Below are 26,404 nucleotides of genomic sequence, written 5' to 3'. Positions count from 1 at the left end.
ACTAGTAGGAGGTACAGGAGGAATCACATGGTTATGTGACATATGTGACAAGTATGAAAATATAACATCTGACTTCAATCCAGGCCCATAGGAAATATATTATTATTAATTTATATGTCTTAGTAATGCTCAAGTGGCCAAATAAAGCATTGTTATGAGCTCAAGTCAGTGTCTTTGAGTAACAGCAATAATTTAAATTCCAGTGGGAGGGCCTTTGTGCACGGAAGCATCAGATTTTAAGTAAATACCAGCATTAATATCTAAGAGGTTTTCTTTAGCATTAACTCTGCAAACCATAATCTACTCCTCACTGGAGCGTCAACAGACACACTGGAGTTACAATATGCCAAGTCAACCTTAAGCAAGATAGATGATTGTATCTCCTTACTTGCCCTTTTGGACTTAGTTCTTTTGGATTAGCTCTAATTTAGCAGTTTTTGGGAGGTCCCAGGTTAACCATGGATGTTTTAGGGAGGTCAGCAGTTTTAACTTCTTGAGACTGTAAATGAATGACAACACACACATAACACACTACAGGGCCTGGTTGCATTGTTCTCCATAAACAGAAAATTGTGTGTCATATGATTTAGCTAAGCTAGTATTTAAGTTCCCTCCTGTCATTTCAGGAAGTCAGTTTGCCTTATGTTTGTTTGATGTTTTGTTAGTTGTTATTTTGAGTTTAGTTTGTTGAGTTGACCTCTTTTATTGGTCTGCCTGTTTTAAGTTTTTGGTTTTGTTAATTATCTTTCATATTTATATCATATTCATATTCATATCTTTCATATCCTAAAAACAAAAGCCTGAAACAAAAGCTGCGTTTTATGACATATTGTGACAAGTCTGTCAAAAGAACCAATGCAAATTAAAATATTTTTTTTTCCAGGAGTGAGTGTTCATATCCTGAACCACGAAAGAACACAGTTTTATATAAATGAAAACATTTTTTTCAGTATTTTAGGCAATGTCTTTATTTGCTTTTTTCATGAGCGTTAGACAAGAAGAACTGCAGGTAGAAAATGGTGCATTTGTGCATTTTCACATATTTTAAATGGCACACACTGTTATCATCATCAGGCCTCAGTGTGAAGATTATGCAGACCTTTGGAACTGGAAGGTACCTTTACAACTGTATAATATTACATAATTGCAGCACATGATTTTTACACTACGACAAGAAAAGGAGACTCCCAATTTATCTCCTCTTTCCCTGCAGGCCAGTAGGAAATGAATACACAGAAATGAAAAAAAAAAACTGATTTTCTGTTATTCACAGACCTGTTTTCTTTCCTCTTTAATCCATGTTAAATAATTTTGTTGTTAAAATTGTTGTTATGTTAATTAAGTCTATTAATACATTACATATCAGGATTCTGTGGTAAGCTGAACCACAACTCCCTCAGAAAAACTGTGCTTTTGTTCAGCATCTCAGTAGCAGCTTCCAGGGTCGTAACGATCTTGCCTTTAGAAAAAAGCACGACTATAATTACAGTTCCTGTGAATGTGAGCATCAGCGGAGAACACAAGCCAAATTTACTGGTGTTGTCTGGTATTTCTCTGGTTCTGAACGGTTGAGAAACCCGCTCCCACTGAGTGAAGATAGCTTGTCTGGCACCAGACCAATTTCCAGGCCCACTAAGACGATATTGATAAGGTGTGCAGGGACCAAAGAAGACCTTTGCCCAGAGCACAGGGTCTCTCAGAAAAAGCCTCAGGAGTTTTGGTCGAACACCTACCTGTGAATAAAAATCTGTTATGAAGGATTTGTCTATGATTAATGTTGAAAATTTTATTTATAGCTAAAGTGAACTTACTTCCCCAGCCATAAAATCCAGATATGGGATGTAATCAACCTGTAGAACAGCCTGCCGTGGACAGGGATAGCTGAGAAAGAAATACTTTCTTGTATCATTAACAGGACTTAATGGGAATAAGTAATTGACCAGGGCCATTTAATAACTTTCAGAAATGATGTCTACCTTTGCATGTTTCTCCTCCTCTCAGACTCAATGACATCCAGCATTTTCTCTTTGGTTGGAAGACGACTCTGACCTTAAAGATATGATGTTTCAGCTACTATTTCCCCAAACCTCGTGTAAGCTTATGTGTTTGTTTGAAGAGTTTACCTAAAAAGACCTTAACAGCCCAGCGAGCCTGCATTTCCACTGTAGGCATGATTGGACCTTTTACTTGGAAAAGTCCCATGACGGCCAGTGTGGGAGGTTGCAGGGATGGAGGAAACGCTCTCCTAAAACGTGAAAGATAAAACTATGTGGTGGTACTTTAAGAATTTTAATATGATAGCACTGTAAAAGTTGCCTGCAGCACCAACCCCCAAAAAACGTATCATGTATGATTCAAACTTTAATCTCTAGACTTTACATTTGAGAGGATACCCATGCAAGTCAGTGATCCACTCTGTCCACCGTGAACTTACTTGTACAGTGTCACCTCTTCATATGGTCCCTCTGACAGAGTTGATGGTAGGAATGGGAACTTTCCAATGTAACCTGTGCAAAATACCACGGCGTCAATGTTCTCCTCCACCGTGCCATCTTCAAATACAACTCTAGAGTCCTTGAACCCTTCCAGATTGTGCTTCATGACTATTGCCCCCTGAAGGATTCGGCCTGGGAGATCGTCATTGATCATAAGCTTTCTCTCCATAAGTCTGTGAAAGAAGTAAAGTAGTGAAGTCTCTGTTGCTACAGATGCTGTTGTTTAATTGTCAGCTCATGCCATGCTGGTACTTAATTATGAGTAAAACTCGAGAAAGACTTATGTCAGACAAGAAACAATATAGAAATAATTCTGATTAATTTTTGTCTTTATTAGGTAGGAATTACAATTGTAAGTGTCTTTCAGGTTTGAGGGGATTGTGCTGTCTTTTTTGAAGGTTCGTAAAGTTGTGACGACTATTTCAAAAGCACGTACATTACCTGTGTTTGGGTTTTAGACCATACAATATGTGGCCATATTTATTGTTCAGTGCTCTCTCTGCTGCCCAGTTGACCAAAGTCTTGGGGAGCAATTGGAAGAAGACATTGTTGATCCGTTTGATTACTGCCATGTCGAGAGGAACGCCATTGGTGGACATCCTGCCCATCACCCAGGCCCCTTGACGTGTACTGAGAAAGGTCTGTCGATACAAAAGCGGTACAGTCGACATTTGATCATCTCTCTCAGTCCCGTACCTCCGTGACAAACCAAACGTTTGCATTTCACCTTCTCGGCCGATCTGCTAATCTCCACAGCAATATCACCTCCAGAATTGCCAATGCCGACCACCACCACCCTTTTTCCTGTGAAGGCATCTGCATCTTTATATTCCCAGCTGTGAAGACACCTGCCAGAAAAGGTTTCATGCCCTGGAGGAATACAGATTTTGCTACAGTCACAAGGAAAACATTTTTTCCAAGAATGTCATGATTTAAATACTATTACTCTATGATATCCATTTATTTACCTTGAAAGTCAGACAATGGTAATGTTGGATGGGTGTAGTGACCTGAGCACACCAGAACGGCATCAAAGATGTGCCTCTCTTCCTGTCCGTTCTTGTTTATGGTCACTACTTCCCATTGGCCGGATAGAGAGAAATCCAGCCTTTGCAAAACACTCCGCACTGTGGTCTGAGGTGTGCATGCCCACATTCACAGAAAAATATACATTAATATCAACAACACTGCTTTCATAGAATAATTGAGCTGATGAGATGCCATCTACCTGAAAGTTAATGTATCTAAGCAGGTCAAAGTGTTCAGCATAGAGCCTGAAGTACTGCAGAAGCTGTGAGTTATGCATGAAGTTGGGATAGTCAGATGGCATTGGAAAATCACTGAAGCACATCATTTCTTTGGAGGTATTGACCACCAAGGACCGGTAGATGCTGGTTCGATCTGGCTCAGGTGTCTCCTGTTGACACACATGAAAACAAGAGCAAAACAGGTAAAAACATCTCTCTGCAACCATTCTACACTTTAATGCAGTGTTTATAATGATTGTTGTGGACAAGCTAAACCCTTTCTCCATATACAGTAATAACAGGATTCAACAACAGCAAGAACAATCATCAAACTTTGTAATGTGGTTGTGCCTCCACTTACTCTAAAATTCCACAAGCCTCCAATGTCATCACTGCTTTCAAAGCAGACAGGCTCGAGCCCCTCATCCACACAGATCTTGATACAGGCCAAACCAGAACTGCCTGCTCCAACTACTGCCACACGTCGAACCATTACTGAACACTTGGGTATGGAAAGACACTGTGAGTCAGACATGTTTCATGCACAAACCAACACGTAAAGACTGCATGCACATTTTTATGTTTCTTCTTCTGTCTTCTATAATCAACTACCTCAAAAGTAGTAACATTGTAAGCTGTACACTATGTGCATAAAAATAGGCCATTGTTACAAGTTTGAAAGACATGTCAGTTGTTCTCACCTTCTTCAGTTATATGCTTGTCGGTCCTGTTTAGCCGGTGTTGGGCGTTAAACGGTGTGTAAGCTCCCATGACCTGAACTCTTGTTGTGCAATCAGTTAAACAATATGCCAGAGGAGGGACTTTAACCCTTCTCTTCAAATATTCTATATAGGAGTGCTGGAATGAGTAAAAGAGGTGCTTCTTATTAGAACCCACATGATGGGAAGACTCAGTTTCTCAAATCTGTACATCTTTGCATTGTTGCATCTGGGTCATATGTGACGTAGTGTGTGTCCTTTATTGCGGTTTTTATCCAAATCTTTTGTAATAGTGGGACATCTTTCAATTTGAGGATCTTTGAAGATCCTTCTGCAGGCTTCAATGGCTCTGTTCTGAATGGCTTGATTCTTGGGCTTGCCTATCGATGTGTTTGCTGCTGATTGGCTCCTCCATGACATCCTGCTGTTTAAAAGTTCGGGTTTCTATATTACTCTCCTGACAGCAACTTGGCCCAGACCTCCAAATCCTGCTATACTCTTTCTGTTATAGAGGAGAAATCTCTTTAGGCCCAGTGTTTGTTAGTGTGGTTTGTATTAAGTGTTCTATCGTGTAAATACATAAATTTGTTATCATATATAAAGGCTGAACTGCTTCTTTCCTTCTTTTTCTTTTTTTTAAAACACTGTTTTCTCTTGATTTACATATTATAGGAAGTAAGATTCAGGAGTCTAGTTTGTTGTACTTAGGAATCAGGTATCACTGGGGTTTGTACCACAAAGAAGGTTTGTACTTTAGTCACTAAGACTGAAGTGGAGATGCTATCTTAATAAAGTCTAGTCTAATACCAGACTAAAAGGAAAGCTGGCCAAAAAGCAAACTGTATAAGTTACCAGACTTATTCAGTATTCAGTAATTCGTGGGAGAATCAGATAATAGTTGGATAATAATTGTTGTGTTAGTCATTCTTAGTAATTGGTTAGATTTGTGTATGGCCCCCTTTCAAAATAAGCTTCAGCCACAACATGACTGGATGAAGAGTGACTGGAAAGCAGACATTGATGATTAACTAATTCCAGTATACAGTGTATTACAGAAGTCCACTCTAGACATAACAAAAGAATGCATATTCATTTCCATAATCATTGCCAGATGTGCTTTTTTTTTTTTTTTTTTTTTTTTTAAAAAAGATTTTAATCTTGAGATCCATCTGAGCTGGGACAAACTGCTCTTGACCACAGCGCTGATTTGCTTTTCACATTTTAAATTTGTGTGAAAGATTACACCAAGATTTTCAGTGTTGGGAAGTAACGGAATACATGTACCGCCGTTAAGTATTTAAAATACAAAATATGAGTAACTGTATTCTGTTACAGTTACCGTTTAAAAAGGTGGTATTTAGAATACAGTTACTTTGTTGAAATAAATGGATTACATGGCGGTATTTTCCTGTTTCATATTGTCGCGGGCAGAGATGGGCATGTAATCCGATTACTTTTTTCAAGTAACGAGTAAAGTAAGGGATTACTATTGCAAAAACGGTAATTAGATTACCGTTACTTTCCCGTAGGAACGCTGCATTACTGCGTTACTAAAACCGTGATTTTCTTGCGAGAATGTCTCATGACAGTGACGTAAGCGAGTGTGATGTTCGTGACAACAGCTGTGTGCAGATCAGGGGCGATTTTAGTCCAGTTTTGGAGGTGCTTCAGCACCCCCAAAATGAATCAAAGCACCCCCAAAGATGTCTTACTTTTTTTGAAAATATTTGCTGTTTGTGGGACACACTACTAAAAGTATAAAAAGCATACAGTACTTAATTGAGATGGAACATTTTAACAACAAAAGTATAGATAACCCCTCCCCCCTCCCAAAATGGTTTTTTCCAGCTCGGCTCTCTCCTACTTGCTTTAGCACCGTTGCTGCCAGAGCGATGGTGGCTGAGACGCAGCGGAGCAGAGGTGGAAGTGCCTGGCTTAAAACAGGACATATTAGCTGCATTTAACTTTCAGTTACTCTTTATATAGTTAGGTAGGAGTCAGACCGTGTTTCTTTTTAACTGAAAAACATTACACCAGGTAACCTGCTGTGTTGAAAATAGGGCTGCCACGATTAGTCGACTAGTAACGATTACGTCGACTATCAAAATCATCGACGACTGATTTAATAGTCGATGCATCGTTTGAAGCTTTGTAAGATCACAAAAGACGCAGGAACAAGTAGTAGAATTTAAGAGTGTAATAACAGACTGAAACAGAAGATGGCAGCACTGCATGTACAAGGATGCCAGCTGCCGTTAAACCCCGAAGAAGAAGAAGGAGCTGTGTCCCAGAATTCATAGCGCAGCCCAGCTCAGTTTCCAACAATGGCGGCAGCTAGTTAGTTTTAATATTACTCTTATTATTCTTTCTGGGTCACAAAATAAACGTTTAGCATATTTTCAGGCGAGAATGTAGCTGTGTAAACCTCAAATATCTGCTCAGTTTATCAAGACACCACATATTTTCAAAAGCGCTCCGACGTTTTCGGAGACGTCTGTTACCCACTAGCTTGATAGCTAGCCGGGGGCAAGGCTCTCTAGAGCCCGTGAGAACACCGGACTCCGGCAAATCGTTTTCAAACCCACTGCGGTCTTTCGCTACTCAGGTTAAACATATATAAGTCACTTAGATAACTTAAAAATGTTATTGTTTGGCTTTTTTTAGTATTTTATTTGTTCCTGAGTAAATCGGTTAGGCTGAGATTAAAGTTATAGTTTTTACACAGCTGAATAAACATCAAGCAGACAACTGATTATCAGAAGTGTGAGATGCTCGAGAATATACTCCGGTGTCCCGTTATATTTTAGATAACAATGAGTTTATTAAACTTCACCGAAACAATCTGCAAATTTCATTCAAATTTAATAAACTATCATCTTGTCTTTATTTTTAGTTAGCACATACCTTAAACACTTAGAGCTGTAAGCTAATGATAGTTATATGAGAGCAGATGCATGCTGGTGCAATAAGCTGTACGCTGTACATCCAATGGATGCATGATCTGATTAGTCGACTAATTGCAAAAATAATCGGTGACTAGTCGACTATCAAAATAATCGTTTGTGGCAGCCCTAGTTGAAAACGTGTTTTCCGACGATGTTTGCTCTGTAGTAAAATTAGCGATATTTGACTGCCCTGTTGATCTCATTGAAATGTATACAGCCTATTTAAAATCTAAAACTTAACATTGTCCGTAGCCTGCTGTTGTTACCACTGTCCTGTTTGAAATGTAATGAGAGAAACTGGTTATTTTGCCATATGTGCATGTGCCGATATTGAACCCAAGGTACTAACTAAGTAACTGACTGGATGCCCATTAACCTTATAACTCCTGTTGTGTGTGTGTGGGTGTGTGTGGAGATTGTCAGTCCAAAGAGGGAGAGAGAAAAGAGGGGAACATGAGGACAAAGTACAAGATCAAGAAGTACCAGGTAAGAAAACAGACAGGGAGTACTAACAGGCAAAACAGTAACTGTTTAACTGGCAAAGAAAAAGAAAGACAAACAACTAATACAAACAACTCATACAATCTGGAAGTTGTGTTCTCCCTATATTAAAGCTGCTATACAGAATCTGCAAAACAAACTGGGTTGTCAGCCCTGGCACTGCATTACCATATTGAGCTTCAGTCAGAGGAAGTCACGGTTGCCAAAGACTTTATAAAGCTCAAGAGTGAGGCTGGTGCCATTCCAGATATGTTAACATTGTACAATCTTCTGGATAATCAGATCTTCCCCAAACTGAAAACTGTTATTCAGGTTGCCCTAACAAACCCAGTTAGCAGCTGTAGCTGTGAAAGGTCTTTTAGTGTCTTGAGTCAGCTCCATACCTGGCTGAGAAGGACCATGGGTCAAAGCAGACTCCAGCACCTGGCTGTGATGTCAGTTGGGAAAGAGATGTGTGAGAGACTTGACCACCAAAATGTGATAGACAGATTTACCAACCTCAAGGTGAGGCGACATAGGTGAAAAGAAAAGAAAAAATCTGCAGAGCCATAGTAGTATCTGCAGTAAAGATCTTTTCATACATTGTATACATTGTACCAAAGGCCAAGTGTCTCCATTTTCTAATAATATTTTGTATATTTCAAGGACTCTTCTATTTTTGGAGTGTATTTTTTTATGTATCTGTATTGTATTATACATACACTTTAGAAGTGAATCTCTGTCCAAAAAATGCACACAGTTTACTTTTTACTCACTATGAGCATCATTTATCATTTTTCCCCAGTAATTAAGGTTAGGATATGTATTTTTTTTAAATTCCAATCCATTCTTCTTTGGCAGCATTTTAATAACCTTGATCAGATTTAATGGTTTTGTTACAGACTTTTCAAAAAAGTGTTTTGCTATTCTTTCAAAAATGTGGGGATTAAATTGTGTTAAAATGTACAAAACAGTGATGTCATGTTTTGTGACGAGGACCCAGGCACAGAGAGACTTGATGAATTTAAGAAACTTATGATTTAATAAAGAAATTTGCAGACTTGCACAGAGAGGGTAAAATTATGATGACTGATAATGGAGATGAAGACAACAGACGATGAGGACAGGGAGGAACAGGGGTTTAAATGCACCAAGGAGGCAGTCAGACAGAACTCGGGACAACTGGAGGCATTTAGGGATGCAGGGACTGACAGAGACGGGGAAGAAGTCTTATTGTGATGAGTAAAGTTTACCTTGCCTGGATGGGCAGCTCTCTGGGTGCTCAGCACCCCCAAAGCTCTGATCCTAGAATCGCCCCTGGTGCAGATCAACAATGGATAATATATCGAGTGCGGGAGAGAGTATGAGCGTGCAGCGTTTAAAGTGTGGAAGTACTGACCTTATTTTGAGTTTGATTCCGTAAAAAGTGACAAAAACATTAGTGTCCGCTGTGCGTGGGAAGAAAACTTCTTTTTACAGCGAAAACCCCCCCCCTAAACTTCCAAGCAAGCACGAGTAGCTACGACGTAATGACAAACTCACACAGAAACTGCGGTATCCTTCCACTGACCGCTGCGGCACACCTGCACCAGGATAAACCTCCGCCTACTCTACTCCTGCTTTACAGGTGAAAATAGAGCAAAAGGACCGCTAGTCTTTGACTTTATTTATTTTCTGCTGTGTTTTACTTGCATCTGAAAGAGTGAGTGTAAACACACGCACAAATTTTTATATATATATATATGTATATATATATTATGTACTGGAATGTGCAGAAAATAGGTTTAAATGTTAAACTAATTTCTTCCAGTGAGAGAATGGTGCATATAATTAAAATTTTGCTTCATGCATAAAGTTAAAAGATTAAAACTAACAAAACAAGTTTTAAAAAGAGACTTTTCCATTTGATTACATTTTGTATGATGGATTATGTAGAAAAAGTAGAATTGGGCTGAAAGATCTATCGCTTTATCACCTATTCAGGTTGTAAATCATGTTTTTAAAAAGTAACTAAGTAACTAAGTAATTAATTACTTTTGAAAATAAGTAATCAGTAAAGTAACGGGATTACTTTTTTGGGGAAGTAATCAGTAATTAATTACTGATTACTTTTTTCAAGTAACTTGACCAACACTGGTCGCGGGTCAGGACTGTTTGGGTTTTGTTTGACAGCTACGTTCTGTTGTTCCAGGCGGCAGTGTTACGGTTGCCATGGTGATGCGCTCTCTCTGTGGCTGTGTGTTTCCTGGGTGAGAGAGCCCTTTTTGTTGTTGTTGTTGTGCTAAGCTAATAGGCAGAATGCTACAGGCATAGCCCTAAGGAATGTAGCCTCATGGGCAGTGTAGTCCGTGCTGCAGGGAGAATCGACTGCCATACCCGTTATGTGTCTGTGAGCGTGAGGAGGGAGAAAAAGGAGAGTGGAAAAGTATGAGCTGTCATCGAGCAGAAACGGGAGCTGGAAGCATGTAAATATAATAATAACCACTGAAGCCAAGAAGAGTGCCTGACGAGCCCAGTTGTAAGTAAGCTATTAAGACTCGACTGTACACTCCGTTCCTGTTTTCCTCCGAAAAAATAAGTTCCGTTGCAGCAGCCTTTCAATGCCTCTCTCTGTCTCTCTGTCTCAAACTTGACCCAGACAACAAAGTAAAGCTATTTTTCAGCTACGAGCCTGACACGGAACCCGACATATTAGCCAGAGGTCCCTTTACCACAGTTCGGAGCCGCGGACCTTCAGTAATAGTAATAAATCACACAGCAATAGTACATTCATGTAGTTGTAAAAAGCATGATAATATATTAAGTAATCCAAAGTATTCAGAATACGTTACTCTCATTGAGTAACGTAACGGAATACGTTACAAAATACATTTTGGGGCATGTATTCTGTAATCTGTAGTGGAATACATTTTAAAAGTAACCTTCCCAACACTGAAGATTTTTAACCTGTGCTTTAATAAAACGAGTTAAAGTGCAGGCAATCTTTTAACTCTCATTTAATAGTGGAGGACCAAACAATATGGCCTGTGTTTTGGAAAACAACCAGGACATAAAATGACATGTAAGAATTTATTTATATTTGTTACTGATCCTGTAAAGACAGGGAAAGACAAAGACTCTAGATCTTCTTGCAATCTTGCTAATGGTATTGTTATTTCCTGGAGAATTAATGGGGCACTCAGTGATTCGGAAGAAGGACAGAGAAGTTCACAGCATGCTTTGGGTGTTTCTCTGAACTAATGTTAGTTTGGCTGAATTCCCTGTAATTTATTTCTTATTTCATTAAAACATTGTTGATGATTTTGCCACCCTCTTGCCCCTAAACATTCCTTTTAAGGACACCAAAAATGTCAATGATTTGACCACATCTTTTATATGGTAAATGGTAAGTATTTGTATAGCGCTTTACTAGTCCCTAGGGACCCCAAAGTGCTTTACACATCCAGTCATCCACCCATTCACACATTGGTGATGGTAAGCTACATTGTAGCCACAGCCACCCTGGGGCGCACTGACAGAGGCGAGGCTGCCGGACACTGGCGCCACCAGGCCCTCTGACCACCACCAGTAGGCAACGGGTGAAGTGTCTTGCCCAAGGACACAGCGACTGTCCAAGCCGGGGCTAGAACCGGCAACCTCCCAATTACAAGGCGAACTCCCAACTCTTGAGCCACGATTGCCCATCGCAATATTTGTATAGCGCCTTGCTAGTCCCTATTGACCCCAAAGCGCTTTACACATCCAGTCATCCACCCATTCACACACACATTCACACACTGGTGATGGCAAGCTACATTGTAGCCACAGCCAACCTGGGACACACTGACAGAGGATTATCTTATTTCATTGTCTCACATACACCAAGTATGTCGATGACCCCTTGACCTTGTATTTGATAAGAACGTATAAATTAATAAATAAAACAAACAATTCGGAGCACATACTGAATATTTATAAATTATTCAGTACAGCTTTTAAAGTCTTTAATAATGTAATATACTGCTGACAGAAAACATGATAATCTGCTGTAATATCTTACAGTGTATAACCTCTTAGCATATCAAAGAAATAAGTAATCATAGGATCCTAATTATATGTTAGCCTAGAAATGGTTACAGTACTTAAATGAGTCAGTATATGACATTAACAGATCTTCTTAAGATGGTATTTTATGCAACATGTCAAAATCCAAGTCAAGCCTCTGTCATTGTTATCAGTGTGGTGTTACTAACTATGGGAATTAGTGACTGGTATTGTCTCTTAATAGCTTCACTGTTATTTCTCAAATTATTTTGAAACCCTAAGTATCAAAGGAGGTGCAAGATGAGATACTGGTGCTGGGTTTCTCATTCAATCACACTGATTGTGGACGCAGCTTGGACACGAGGGTGGAGATGGTGGTTGGGTTGCGGTGGATGTAGTAGATTGCAGCTCCTCCAGCCATGAATGTCAAGCTAAGCTTGATCAGGAAACCTGTCGTTGAACTCTGTTGTGCATTCAGCTAGAGGAGACATATGAAAAGATTATAAGAATGCATCTTTGATTGGCTGACCGGTGCATACAGCAAAACTCAGAGTATGCAAAATAAATGCTTTTTTCAGACCTGTCTAGTTTTTAGAGGTTGGTACATGCGGTCATACTGAGTGAAGATTGCCTTGCGGGCCCCCTCCCATTTTCCTGGTCCCATCAACCGGTACTGGTAGGCTGTAACAGGCCCCCACAGAACTTTCTTAAATAGAGGGAAGTCTGTGAGGAAGAGCCAGAGGAGATTTGGTTGCACTCCAATGTCCTTTGCTAAGTCGTCCATGTGCTCAACAAAGTCCACCTGCAGAGGTGTTAACTTTGACACAACGTAGCTGTAAAGAGGATAAGTCAAAAAAACAAATAAGTTAACCAATAGAATATTAGCCCCACACACCTAGTTTTAAACAAGGAAGGGTTGAAAGGTTTAAATGATTTATTCACTTTTTTGGTAAATGATTTGCAAAAAATATTCTTATTATTACAAAATTAAAGAGGGGAAAATTAGTTTTTAAATACTTTTTTGCAATCTTCTTGGTGTCATTCTCAACAGCTTTGATCATGGCCTGGTTTGAGGGCAGTTTCTTATGTCCTGAAAAGCAAAAGAGAGAAAGCAAGAGTAAAGATAGTGACTGTGTTGATATGTAGATATTAATGTAATGATAAGGTTTACCAGCAGGGGGCACTGTATTTAAGAAAGCTCATGAATGCCTCCAGGGGGAGCGCATAAAAGAAGACTAGTCTGTGGCATGGCATAAAGATGTTAATAAAATGTTTTGGAGCATAAGTGGATGCTGTGTTATTTTTAACAAGCCCTGCGAAGACAACACATGGTACCAGGAGTAAAAGTGAAAGTGTGGAAGCGATAGCAGTTCAAAGTTCTGTGTGAGATGGAAAGTTTGAAGCCACCGGAAGCATTGTCATTTTGGTGTAAAGGAAATAACATTTTTGGGAGACAAATTCTCTGCTGGAGGTCTTGAGCCAGATGAAAGAAAAATAAAAGCCATTGCAACCATACCACACCCAACAGATAAGAGAGGTGTGCTCAGAGTGATGGGAATGATCAACTTTGTTGGAAAATTCATACCTAACTTGTCAGTGAGAACATCAGCACGCACTTCGTGATTCCACGGAATTTAAATGGACAGCGAGGCATGAACAAGAATGGAATGATTTAAAGACCACACTGACAACGCGCCCAGTGCTTGCATATTATGATCCACCTAAGAGTCTGAAAATCTCAACAGATGCCTCAAAGGATGGGCTTGGAGCTGTTTTACTTCAAGCTGAAGAGGAGAGCTGGAAACCAATTGCTTATGCTTCTAGATCCATGACTAAGGCTGAAACCAAATATGCTCAGATTGAGAAAGAATGTCTTGGGCTGGTATATGGACTTGATATTTTTCACTGTTATGTTTATGGTCTTCCTACCTTTACATTTGAGACAGATCATCGTCCTCTTGTGTCAATCATTAAGAAAAATCTGAATGAGATGTCGCCGAGGATTCAGCGTCTCATGATGAAACTGCAGAGGTATAGTTTTGACTTGATATACACACCAGGCAAGTATTTAGCTTTAGCAGATGCACTGTTACAAGCATCACAGGTGTGTCACGCAAGCTCCACTGAGAAAGAAGTAGATGATCATGGTAATATGACAGTGGAGTCTCTGCCAGTGTCTGATGCCAAGATAAAACAAGTATGTGAGGAGACAGCTGCAGACAGGGAGCTGCAAACAGTGATGGAAAATATCCAAGGAGACTGGCCCAAAGGGTCCTGTTCAAAGTATTATCATGTTAGATCAGAGCTTAGCGTGGTAAATACACTGCTGTTGAGAGGCAATAGGATCGTGATACCACATAGTCTGAGACAGGTGAATGTGGGACACCTGGGAATAGAAAAGTGTAAAAGGAGGGCTAGAGATACTGTGTACTGGCCTGGTATTAATAAAGACATTGAGAACATGATCGGAAAGTGTGAAACCTGTTTCAGAGCAGACAGGCAAGAGAACCCATGATGATTCCCGAACTTCCTACAGCACCTTTGAGGAAAGTAGGAACAGATTTATTTCATTTCAATGGGAAAGACTATCTGTTGGTTATAGATTATTACTCTAACTTTCCTGAGATTGCTCTACTTACAAGTACAACTGCTAATAATGTGATCACACATGTGAAGTCCATCTTTGCCAGGCATGGAACACCAGAAACTGTCGTTAGTGACAATGGTCCTTGCTCTAATTGCTAAGAATGGCAGAATTTCCCAAGAGAATATGGCTTTAAACATGTCACATCGAGTCCTCAACATCCACAGGCAAATGGCAAGGCTGAAAAAGGAGTGCATATCATCAAGCAGCTTCTGAAGAAGGCTACAGACAGTCAATCAGATCCTTATGTAGCCCTGCTGAGCTACAGGGCTGCTCCTCTTGACTGTGGTTTATCCCCTGCAGAACTGCTGATGAGTCGTAAGCTACACACAACTTTGCCCTGCTATGCAGAGAGCAAGCAGAGTGAAGAAATTATAAAAAGCAAGAGCATCTGAAATGGAAACAAAAACAGCAATACGACAAGGGATCAAGAGCACTTGGATTGCTTGCAAAGGATGATGTAGTGAGAATCCAAGATCAGAATGCATGGAACAGGAAAGCCATTGTTCTTCAGGAAGCAGGTCTGAGATCATATGACGTTGGAACTGAAGAAGGTCATGTGCTCACTAGGAACCGTCGCAACTTACTGAAGACTAAAGAGACATTTCAGGAGGAATAATGTGGTGAGGAAGATGAAAATGCTGATGTGTCACATGCAGAGATGGTGTCTGATTTGAAACTACTAGATGGACATGAGACTGTGGAGAAAAGTGAAGTTGTTTCAGAACCTGTATTGAGGAGGTCATGAATGCCTCCAGGGAGAGCGCATAAAAGAAGACTGGTGTGTGTTGTGGTATAAGGATGTTAATAAAATGTTTGGAGCGGTAGCTCGCGAAGCATAAGTGAATGCTGTGTTATTTTTAACAAGTGCTACGAAGACAACACAGTGACCAGCGACAATCACTAGTAAAATGCAATGTATTTGATATTTTACTGTAAAAGATTTTATTTCACCTCAGTTTTTAAATGTTCTTTTATTGGAAATTCCTCACCTTTGAAGACACGAGTGACAAAACGGGCCTGCATTTCAGCTTGAGGCATGATGGCTCCGTCAGAATGGATAAAACCCACAATAGCTAGGGTAGGCTGCTCTAGGATTGGAGGAAAAACATGTTTGTACAGTCCAATACGGTGCCCAGACTTGTATATGGCATTTTTTGGCAAGTAGGGGAAATCGTAGTTATATCCTGTGGCAAACACAATCAAGTCCACCTGTAATAAAGAGGACAAGAAAGAAGAACTGAAATAGTTTTTAATGACATTAAGAACTGGAATATTTAAAGCACATCAGATAATTTGGTTCTCTAACATTTTCTGCAGTACTGCCATCATCAAACACCACAGTGGAACCACGGATCTCTTTTATGTTTGGTTTGACGATGACCGACCCAGACAAAATCCGGAAGGGCAGATCGTCATTGATCACTGGGATCTGGCTGAAGAGCCTGATGAGGTGAGGGCAGCAGAGGAAAGACAGACATGTACAATTCATATATAATAATATATTCTGATAACTACTAATAGACAAGTGATGATTTAAATAGTGTTCACTTCATAGCAGATACACAGTTTATGGACAATTTTGGTATGGTGAACAGTTTAGCAAACAAGATGAGACAATCAGCTTATATGTGATAGATTGCATTCAGCGAAACCGTGGCGTTAGGGAAGAATTTACATATCTCACCTGTGTTTGGGTTTGAGGCCATACATGGCGTGATCATACATGGAGTTGAGCTTTTTCTCACCAAGCCAGTTGAGAAATCTCATTGGCAACAGCCTGAACATGATATGGACAAAGCGTGTGTTGAACCTGTCCACTGGAAGACCATTGTCAGAAACCTGACGAATGACCCAAGCACCACTACGAGTGCTCAGATACACCTGTAAGACAAGACACAGAAAGAAAGAAGTAACACTAACGTGAAATTGTCTTATCTCACGGGATGAAGGGCATCATTGTGCTCTTTATTTCAGAAGGTAAAGCTTGAGGAATGAGGATGCAAAAGATGCATCAAACCAGATTGGCACACTATCAGACAAAAAAAGGGACACTAAAATGTTAGGAAGAAAGCTGAGCACTTAGAGAGCACTACCAACCTGCTCTGCAACTCTGCTGCCTTCCACCGCGATGTCACCCCCTGAGTTGCCGATGCCGATGACCACAACTCTCTTCCCATGCATGTCTTCAGGCCCCTTGTAGTCCCAGCTATGGGAGTATTTTCCTTCAAATGTCTCAATTCCTTTCAGACAACAGAGTGGTATTTTTATACAGTCATGTTTTAACATTTATCATGTGGTGGTACAGATATTTACTCACCTGGGAAGTCTTTGAGTGGCAGGTTAGGATAGTTGAAGTGGCCCGTGCAGCAGATAATGGCATCAAAAATGTGGTTCTCCTCGTATCCATCTCTAGTCTCAGTCACCACATCCCACTGACCAGTGCGAGAAAAGTCCGGTCTCTGTTTCACACTCTTCACTTTGGTCTAAGATACAATAAATATAATAGCATGTCAGTTTATACATATAAATATTAATATAGGGTATAATAAAACTGATCGCTCTTCTTTCTATCTTGCTACCTGGAAGCGAATGTATTGCAGTAGTTTAAAGTGGTCTGCATACATTCTGAAGTAGTTCAAGATTTTAGAGTGGTGCATGTAGTTGGGGTAGTCTGCAGGGATTGGGTAGTCACTGTAGCACATCATCTCCTTCCACACATTGATAGTAAGGGAACGATAGATACTAGCTCTGTTTGGTTCCGACACTTCCTGCAGAGAAGACGTTCCAGACAACAGATGTTAAGAAATAATAGTTTAAAATTGCACATTAAATTTTATAAGAAAGACATACAAATGTCAAAATAGTCACAGTCAGTAATGAATCTTTCTCTAGACTAAAGTCTTGCCTTGAATTTCCACAGTCCACCCATGTCATCACTGCTTTCAAAGCAGGTTGGCTCCATGCCCTCATCCAGACAAGCCTTTACGCTGGTCAGACCACAGGGTCCTGCCCCGATCACTGCTACTTTGTGAACCATGATGGAACTGCAACAGGAAAAAATTATTTATCAAAGGAGAAAAAAGGGAAAATTAAAGTTAAACAAGACACCGTATAGTACGATATCGTACAGGAAGAGACAAAGTTGCAGTGAAATTGCAGTGAAACACAATACCGAAAGCTTTTGTAAAGAAAAAGCGAAACCTTATTGGTTGTTTCCATTGCAACATGTATTGCATTGCTTATACAGTTGGACACTTACATGCCGTATTATTCATGTAACTCTACACATTTAAAATTTTACAAAAGACAGATAACTCCTGTTACAGATAGATTACACAGATAATGAAGCCGTACGTCTTAGAGCATATCTTGCAGTCTGTAACCGATTGCATTTAAAAGTCATATTACCATAAACACGAGCATCTGTGTCAGCCTTACCTCTTCTGTATAGAGAGAGATGAAATGAGTGATCCTGTCCTCCCGTTTAAATACTCAGTCAGATTTGAACAAACACGCAAACATGAAAGGCTGATGATTGATCAGCTCAAAAGTCCCAAAACAAGTCAATAAGTTAAGAAATACACTTAATACTCTTTTCTGCATTGCTTTTATGACGCTATTTAGAACCATTAGGAATGTAAAGAAGAATGCAAAACTGTGTGCCGTGCAAATGGAATACCTTGATTAAAATATAACTTAAAATATAGGTCCTGAAAACGAGGGGGATAACTGTCAGGAAAGATATTACGAGAGAGTTCTTCTTGATCAATAAGTTCAATAAGTGTCTTTAAAAAATAGTTTGAAAAGCAAAAACAGCAGTTTGACCTTACCTGCTCTTTGTACACTTAAAATATATCTTACATGAAAATAACACTTACGTAAAAGTTCAGGCAAGAATCAATCTGAATATTGATCTAATTTGTAGAGGCAGTCTATAAACCACATAAAATGTCTTTTCATCATGTTTGTTTTCATGTTGAAGATAAGCGAAAATCTAAACATATGAAGAGTGAGACACAGGCACTCCAAACACTTGTGCACATATTCATAAAGTATTTGCTTCGTTTTTTTTTTTCAGCTTTGAAACACAAATGTCAGCATTTCCTTATCAGACCAATCGATTTTTGTGTTTGGAGGCATTGATAGGTTTGACACAGTATCTATGCTTTGGCTTCTCTCTTTCTTTTGTAAGTAAACATGCTGCAGATTTGAACCCTTGAGAAGCAGATTACCAACCTTATGTTCTTTTTTATCTTTAGCTCTCTGAAATTTGGCAAACAGACTTTGCAGTATTCAAACGTCCCAATGTTTCACTTGGGTTTTTTGGGGTGTTTGAGGTTTGGGTGTTTTTTCCCTAGTATCTGTAGTTTTGATTCTTTTTTACTGGAAATCTGGATTCTTGTTTTGATTCATCTAGTTTTTCCAGTAGTTTTGTGTTATTTTTTTTTGATATAATTGAATCTGATTCTGTTTTCCTTGATGGATATTTAAGTGATGAGTCTGATTTTAAGATTGTGTGTTCGGGTTTATGTCTTGATTTTTATTGTTTGCAGTGATTCCAGCTCCCTCTTGTCTTTCTGTTAATGCCTGATTACCTGCCTGTAATCATGTCCAGTGAGAGTCTAGTCTCCGTGTTTTGGTTAGTTCCTGAGTATTTAAAATTGGTTTTCCTGCCTGTCTTGCATTACTTTTACTTGCTCCTTTTATTATTCCTTTTGATTATTCTCACTTGTGTCTCATTCATGTATAAATCATCTACCCCTGCAAATGATACAACCATCTCAGCCTCCACCATTGGTCACATGACCAGTCTCCACAAGGAATTTATCTATGTTGCCAAACTCCTGTCTGGCTTGGCACTCTCCACAGGTCCCGTTTGTCTTACCCTATCCTAAATCCTTGGGACCTGGCCGCTTGAGATCTCTGTTTTCTGTGTTCCCACGCTCGCACACAGTTTCCAGATATAATTAGTTTTCTTCTTTTTTTTCTTCCTTTTTCCTCCCAAACTAAATCCAGCTTCTGCTTGTTTTGTCAATTAGCTTCCAGTTCAAATCATTTCAATTTTATTTCATTTATATAGAGCCAGCTAACAACAGTTGCCTCATTTCTGGCAAGAACTCACTTCTTTCTGTATTCTTTGCCAAGAAAGGCAGAAAGCTTCTTCCAGATTCCAACCCCCATGACACTCTTGACCCACCCTCTGTGGAATCTGAGAGTAAAAAGCTTGGCTCTCATGTTACACCCCTGAAGGGGCGAAATGATCCCAAATGTGACAAGCGGGTGTTTCCTCACTGAAAACTTTTACTCAAATTATATATCTCAACTATATAAACAATTTAGAATGAACTAGATTAATGGGTTTACATTCGTACATTACAGCTCTATCACAGGCTGTATTTAACCCATTGTTGGGAGTTTGCTCACACATTGCAAAACTTTCTAACTAATATACATTGTCTTTTCATACTTGGAATAGTATTAACATGCACCTTTCTTTCCCTCCATAACTCATTTTAGTAACACTCAACACTGTAAGCATACCTGCAGGGGAGAAATAACCACAAAAGTGACAAGCTGGTGCTTCCTCACTGAGAACTTTTACTCGAATGAGGATAATACCTCGATTTCCCCCAGCTAAATGGGTGGAGACAAAAGCAATCAATCTCAAGTGACCCGATTCAGACCACTTCATAGATCACAGATAACACTTATTAACTTAATATTTAACAGTAAGGGAGGAAATAAACAAAGTTTACTTTAAAAAAAATTCTCAAACGTATCTTATAAAACATGTCCTATACCTGTGTAACCTCCTTAGATAAATCACAGAATATTAATACTGTTTTTATTAAAAAATGTGTTAAAATTTGTTGTTATTTTAACTTCTTGCGCGCTCCCCAACAAAATAGATGCTGTCTCGACATTAAACGATTGCAAAATCTTCTCACAAATGTTTCTGCTTTCTCTCGCTCTCTTTTTTTTTTACTAGTCTCTCATGAACTTGACACTGAAGCTCTTGTTCTGCCAGCTTGCACACAAACAAAGGTCAGGGGTCACAGTTTAAAGACACAGACCACAATCCATAATTGGTAACAGAGTACCACATAAACAGTCTATGGGTATTCTTTGGAAAGTCTACGAGTTATTAAGAGCAATTAACTATGCAGACAGCATTTTCAGTGCCCATGGCAATGGTGTTTATGAACAGTCTATGAATTATCCATGGCAACAGTCTGCACGCAGACTTGTATGAGTCCATACATGAAGGAGGGCTGAAAGTATGGCTGCAGGGGTGGCAGCCATGGGACGAGAAATGGAGCGTGACACACAGGTAACAACACGGATACTGGCTGGACACTGTAAAAGGAAGGAATGCTGCCCTTATCATAGGTCATGCATCTTGCTGGGTGCCTCTCTCGCTCTCTGTGGCAGGTGCCTTTTCAGGTTCAGCCACTGCATTTGAGGATAGGGATGCATGCGGTCGGTTCCCATTAGGCAAGTTTTAAACATGTAAGTTTATGTCCGGATTTTCACTAGGCTTACTGAACTCGAAAACAACAAAAACTGGCTTTTCAAATTTTCCTCCTGCGGGTGTGCAGTTATGTATAATATCCATCTCTGATCCACCAAGAAGTCCGTTTCTTTCCATTGACACGGTGGAAGCTTGGAGTGGTTATTAATGTAGCTCATACTCATCTCCACTGTCTTCCTCAGATTCCTGAATTTGCGTTTCAGGCCGGTGCCTCCTTTCCTGTTTTCCTGTTTCCTTTGGTCCCTTCTGGGGGGCTGCCTACTGCAATCTGGGTATCATTTTGGACTCAACTCTTTCATTCCGTGCTCATGTCAAATCTGTCACCAAAACAGCATTTTTCCACCTAAAGAACATCTCTCGACGTTGGCCATCACTCACTGACTCTGTAACAGACCCTCATCCATGCCTATGACACCTGCAACGGGGTCCTGTTTGGGATTTCCACTAAAGCCCTGAGTAGACTCCAGTATGTCCAAAACTCAGACGTATCACCCCCACCCTCACAAATCTCCACTGGCTCCGGATTAAGTCACGCATGACTTACAAGATCCTTCTTCTTACTTACAAATCCCTCAATGCCCTGGCACCTCAGTATCTCTCTGAGCTGCTGCAACCATACACACAGTCTTGGATGCTACAGTCCTCATCCATGGGCCTCAATATCTTTCTGTGTGGCAGCCCCCACACTCTGAAACTCTCTACCATATGAGATTTGCAATGTCCCGTCACTGGAGTCCTTCAAGAAACTTCTCAAGATAAGCCTCTAGCCTTTTTAACCTCTCACTACTCTTGTGTAAAGCGTCCTTGGGTTTCTTGAAAGGCGCAACACAAATCTAAGTTATTATTATTATTATTGTTATTATTATTATTATTATTAATAATCATTTTATTATTGTGGGATTCTGGCAAACTGTCAGGTGGCTCAGGAAGGGGATTACATGTAGCCTAGAATGCTGCTGACTTCAATAGAGAATAAAATTGCGCAATGTAAGAAATACTTATTCTGTTTTAGTTGACATGCATGTTCAACATTGTGCAGACATCCGGAACACAGACTGGGGTCATGGTTGCCATTTTTAAGAAGACACCCAAGGGTATACTTCAATTATAGGGGGATCACATCACCCTGGGAAGGTCTATGACAGGTTAATAGAGAAGAGCCATTAATCCAACCTCAAATTTGGAAAGGAACTGCAGTTTTTATGTTATGATGGAATGCATGGGCAGCTCTTCATCCTCTCAAGGATATTGTAGGGTTTGGTGAGAGTTTGTCCTCAAAGTCTAAATGTGTTTTTGTGTTGATTTACTGGTCGATCCAGAATCTTCATTACTTCCAACCCTCAGAAGTGGGAAGTAATGAAGTACAAATACTTTGCTACTGTGCTTAAGTAGAATTTTCAGGTATCTGTACTTTACTTCAGTATTTTTTTTCCTTAAACCTTTTCCTTATACTTTTAATATTTTAAACACATAGCTGTGCTTTCTACTCCTTACATTTTCAAAATAGGCTTGTTACTTTAGCTTTAACACATCACAGGTTAATGTGAGATAAACAGGTTACTTTCATGTACTGTGATAGATTCAAAGTAAAGAACAGTGTGTTGGACCGGTGCAATATGCTAAGCTATCAAAACTGACTTTAGGTTTCCCCACAGGCTGAATCTCCCTTCCTTTTTTTCTCTGCTCATGCTCTACTTACCAGATTCAAATTGCATACATTTATTAGAATTAATATTTGGACTGAAATAAAAAAAATTGCATTCCCCTACTGATAATACTTTATTATTACATGAATATAGCACAAGGTTCAATTAGCTTTGAACAAAAATATCTGGTGGAACTTCCTCCAAAGAGCTACTTTTTACTTTGTTACTCTGAGTACATTTCATAACCTGTCCTTTTTCACTTGTACTTGAGTAAAGAATTTGAATTTGTTTTTCAGCTTTTACTAGAGTACTTTACAACACTAGTATCTGAGCTTCTGCTTAAGCACAGAATGTCTGTACTTTTGACACCTCTGCTCACCCTCACTTAGGGCTATGAGCTCTGGGTAATGACCAAAAGAGGAGACCAGGAAATGCTGGAGAAATTTTATATCCCAGCTGGCCGGGAAATATCTCGGTTACCCCGTGGGGAAACTGGAGGAAGTGCCTTCTCTACTTAGACTCCTGCCCCTGCAACCCTAATCTCTATAAGCAGCAGATGAATGGGTAAATGGCCTGGCAAAAAAAAAGCCTCCTGTGAAAGTTAGGGTAGCTAAAAACCAATATCAACATGTAAATAGCCTAACACATCTAAAAATATCTCATTCCACCTCAGACACCATCGACTTAAATAATAGCTTACCTGCAAAACCTACAAGCCAATTGAGCCACAGAAACATTTAACTAGATAGTCTTTGATCTAAATTCCCTCAGCTTTTCCATGTTTTTGGCTACACCATCAGGGTAGGAAGCATATATATTTATATAAAAATCTAAATAACAATAGTCATTTCTCCATCAGCTAAAATGAGTTCATTCTACTTATACAGTAAAATTATCTGTTGAAAGAATCACACTTTTTCAGACTGATATATCTAACATGCAGCAACTCACTACTGCAATGTTTTGCCAAAAAGATAAGAAGAAGTGAATCCCCCTTGATTATTTCCATGCTTTAAGAAGTGCACAGTGTTAGCTGTTTACATTTGTCACATGCTACACTATGACATGTAAATATGGTGGTCATGAGACACTGCTATATAATGTTTTATTTAGAAATACAATAGTTTTGCCACTAGTTGAGAGTGAGCATACTGCTATTGAGTGGAAAATGGGGGTTAGCTCCAAGTGGAATACAAATAAATCATTATTTAGTTAAAAAAAACAAACTTCATGTGTCATTTAGGTGCTTTACAGTACAAATAGCAGAACAAACTGTTCCCAGCATTTTGCTGATTACACAGTAAGCACTAATGGGTTTAGCTTCATTTATATTTCTGGATTTCCAGGATACTGCACAGCACAGCAACCCTTAGTCCCCACTTCTGTCATAAAACTCAGTTCCTAGAACTTGAATGAAGGCCAAAGGTGATTTTGCTGTAATAGCACTGAAACTTTGGAATGACCCTTTGGGTGTAGTTTGCTCAGCTAATTTGCTCTGCAGTCATATTTTTGCAGCCTGTTGATACTTTGCTTTTACAAGCTTGCTTTGGATGTCAAACCTATTCTGTACTTTTCACTTTCATCTCTGCAGTTATGCTTTTTACAGATTATTTCTTTATCGCAACCGTGCACAGCACAGCAACGCAAGAATGAAAATGCAAATATTCTTCTTTGGGTAGTCATTTTGTATAATTTTTCAGCCTCGACTGTCATGCAATTATTTTTTATGTGAACATGTGGAAATCAGTCCCTAAAAATGCAGAAAATTCAGGGATTAGAAATGATCAATTTACTTGTGCTATCCCAAAAAATGTGTGTGCATGTGTGTCAGAGTGTGTAGGGAAACAAAACTGAAGGATGCCAGGTTTCTTTCTTACCTTGATCCTAGTATGTTTGTTAGCTCTGTGTCTGGAAAGAGGAAAGACAATCATCAGAGCACCGACTTTTATAGCCCTACTGAGACAGCGACCAATGACAGGCTTCCCCCTCCCCAACATAGGGATGAAAAGACCAAATGTACTTCTAAGATCGATTAGAAAGGACGTGGTACGCGTCATGTAAATAGATGCATTTTATTTGAATATTGAAGAAAAAAAAAGAATTTAAGTTGTTTTTTCTTTCAAAGAAACATACAGAAAAACAGTAATAATATATTCCTGTAGCATGTACTGTAAATGGGGGCGGTCTTAGCTCGGATGATTTAATCAAGCAGTTCTCACCTCATGGGTGTAATTGGCAGCCAACCTAGAATCCTTTGTAGCTGTGGACAGGCATAAGCTCATTAGGGAAGTAAAGTTAATCGGACTGTTAATTTAGCATGTTGTTAGATGACTTTTATAAAAAGGTAACAAAAACTGGATCTAGTTGTAAAACAAATATTCTTTGCTTTACAGTAGGTGGTGTGTTTGAGCAGAGGCTAATAAACAACTGTAAGGGATGCTCTTTGTAGTGCGTGAACGTTTGCGCATGCCGCAAAATAGGTAAATGATTGATAGCCAGCTGCCTCCCTGACTGTGTGCCCAGCCTGGACATAGATCACAGATGGCTTGCAACTCATTGTGTAATTATGAATGGCTACTAGAAGCCATAAATCAGTTAAAATTGGGGTCAAGAGGTTCATGAGTTCAAAAAATGCCCCCAGTGCCCACTTTGTTGCTTCTCTGAGTTGGGTGTAAAAAAAAAAACAACAACCAAAAGAAATGTACATTTGAGTTGCAGAATAGTGACGAAAAAAAAAGAATAAGCCGCATATCAGAAAATCAAAGAGAGCATACAAGGTAGTGGAGAGATAATACAGAGGGAAAAAGGACAGAAAAGTAACACTGACAGAGAGAGACAGACTTTGCCCAGCCTGATGGAAATTTCCACTCTGGCAGTGAAACGAAATCTTATGTTCAGATTAAGTTAAGCATAATGCAAAACAACAAAACAAGGTTCACTTGTTAGATTGTAGTTGTTAACGGAGACACCAATATTATACGTATAAATAAATGAAACAATAATTAATCTTAAGCAATAAAAGCTTTGAATTCTGGGAGAGTCTGGAACACACTTCTGTGTTCTTCATGTTAAAATCTTTTCTTTATGGTTTTCAGGTTTAGTCAGGAGTCTAATAACAAACTGAAATGCAAAGCAAACCTGCTTTTATTATTGTTTTTTGGCTAAAAAAAATATTTCAATAGATACAGTGTGCTTTTTTCTGTATGTACTAACATGCTGGGGAGTGTGAATAAGTTGCTTGATTTTCATCTGTACAGTTTTGTTTGCCTAAAAAGGTTCAGTGTGTTGAAATGCATGGAAAGATATCAAATGACGCCAAAAGGGGTTGAATGTGTTTATACCCCCCCTTTTTGTTTTTTTAAAGAAACATTTTCCTTTACAGGATCAGTCACTGTCTGGTCTAACTGGTATTTTGGATTCAACTATCCAGAAAATCTGTCAATAAAAGAAAGAATAAAGAATAATAATATAATTTTAAACAATCTGTCATCTGCATTGGTGTGCATCTTATTCACTTCTATCCACTGTCAGCCTAAGTTCCTGTACTGCAAGGGATGCACTATAAATGTGTTATAACTAAATGTTTCTGGGTTTTTTAAAGAAAAAAAATGTTGCTTTAAATCTATGCATTAAAATAACCACACATATGAAAAATAGAATAATACACAAA

General features: G+C 39.2%; 2 protein-coding genes across 6 annotated transcripts; both read right to left on the bottom strand.

Annotated features, from left to right (window-relative positions):
• Nucleotides 1-955: 955 nt before the first annotated feature.
• LOC102786169 (flavin-containing monooxygenase 5-like) lies at nt 956-9,398 on the bottom strand. Of its 3 annotated transcripts, XM_087836148.1 has the most exons (12): nt 9,140-9,398; nt 8,291-8,334; nt 4,104-4,244; nt 3,724-3,912; nt 3,464-3,629; nt 3,223-3,365; nt 2,937-3,136; nt 2,435-2,668; nt 2,124-2,245; nt 1,977-2,049; nt 1,812-1,881; nt 956-1,733 (listed from the first exon to the last, which is right to left on the bottom strand). In XM_087836148.1, exons 2-12 carry the CDS (start codon nt 8,306-8,308, stop codon nt 1,356-1,358), a joined length of 1,734 nt encoding a protein of 577 aa, XP_087692274.1. In that variant the 5' UTR covers nt 8,309-8,334; nt 9,140-9,398; the 3' UTR covers nt 956-1,355. The 3 variants fall into 3 exon arrangements, with proteins under 3 accessions (XP_087692274.1, XP_035763500.2, XP_006790189.2); XM_035907607.2 differs by lacking the exons at nt 8,291-8,334; nt 9,140-9,398 and adding an exon at nt 4,444-4,581; XM_006790126.3 differs by lacking the exons at nt 8,291-8,334; nt 9,140-9,398 and having other exon boundaries at nt 4,104-4,581.
• Nucleotides 9,399-12,210: 2,812 nt separating this feature from the next.
• LOC102785879 (flavin-containing monooxygenase 5-like) lies at nt 12,211-24,724 on the bottom strand. Of its 3 annotated transcripts, none has more exons than XM_006790125.3 (11): nt 24,612-24,724; nt 17,462-17,600; nt 17,136-17,324; nt 16,874-17,039; nt 16,654-16,796; nt 16,241-16,437; nt 15,863-15,998; nt 15,546-15,765; nt 12,927-12,999; nt 12,490-12,742; nt 12,211-12,387 (listed from the first exon to the last, which is right to left on the bottom strand). In XM_006790125.3, the coding sequence occupies exons 2-11, from the start codon at nt 17,591-17,593 to the stop codon at nt 12,241-12,243; spliced, it is 1,656 nt and encodes a 551-aa protein (XP_006790188.2). In that variant the 5' UTR covers nt 17,594-17,600; nt 24,612-24,724; the 3' UTR covers nt 12,211-12,240. The 3 variants fall into 3 exon arrangements, with proteins under 3 accessions (XP_006790188.2, XP_035763502.2, XP_087692393.1); XM_035907609.2 differs by lacking the exon at nt 24,612-24,724 and adding an exon at nt 20,098-20,142; XM_087836267.1 differs by lacking the exon at nt 24,612-24,724 and adding an exon at nt 17,965-17,989.
• Between the last annotated feature and the right edge of the window lie 1,680 nt (nt 24,725-26,404).

The sequence above is a fragment of the Neolamprologus brichardi genome, chromosome 23, assembly GCF_056152115.1.
Source record: "Neolamprologus brichardi isolate AB-2024 chromosome 23, ASM5615211v1, whole genome shotgun sequence".
Classification (NCBI taxonomy): domain Eukaryota; kingdom Metazoa; phylum Chordata; class Actinopteri; order Cichliformes; family Cichlidae; genus Neolamprologus; species Neolamprologus brichardi.
Note: the sequence above shows the minus strand (reverse complement) of the source record. Positions and strands in the feature narration are given on the sequence as shown.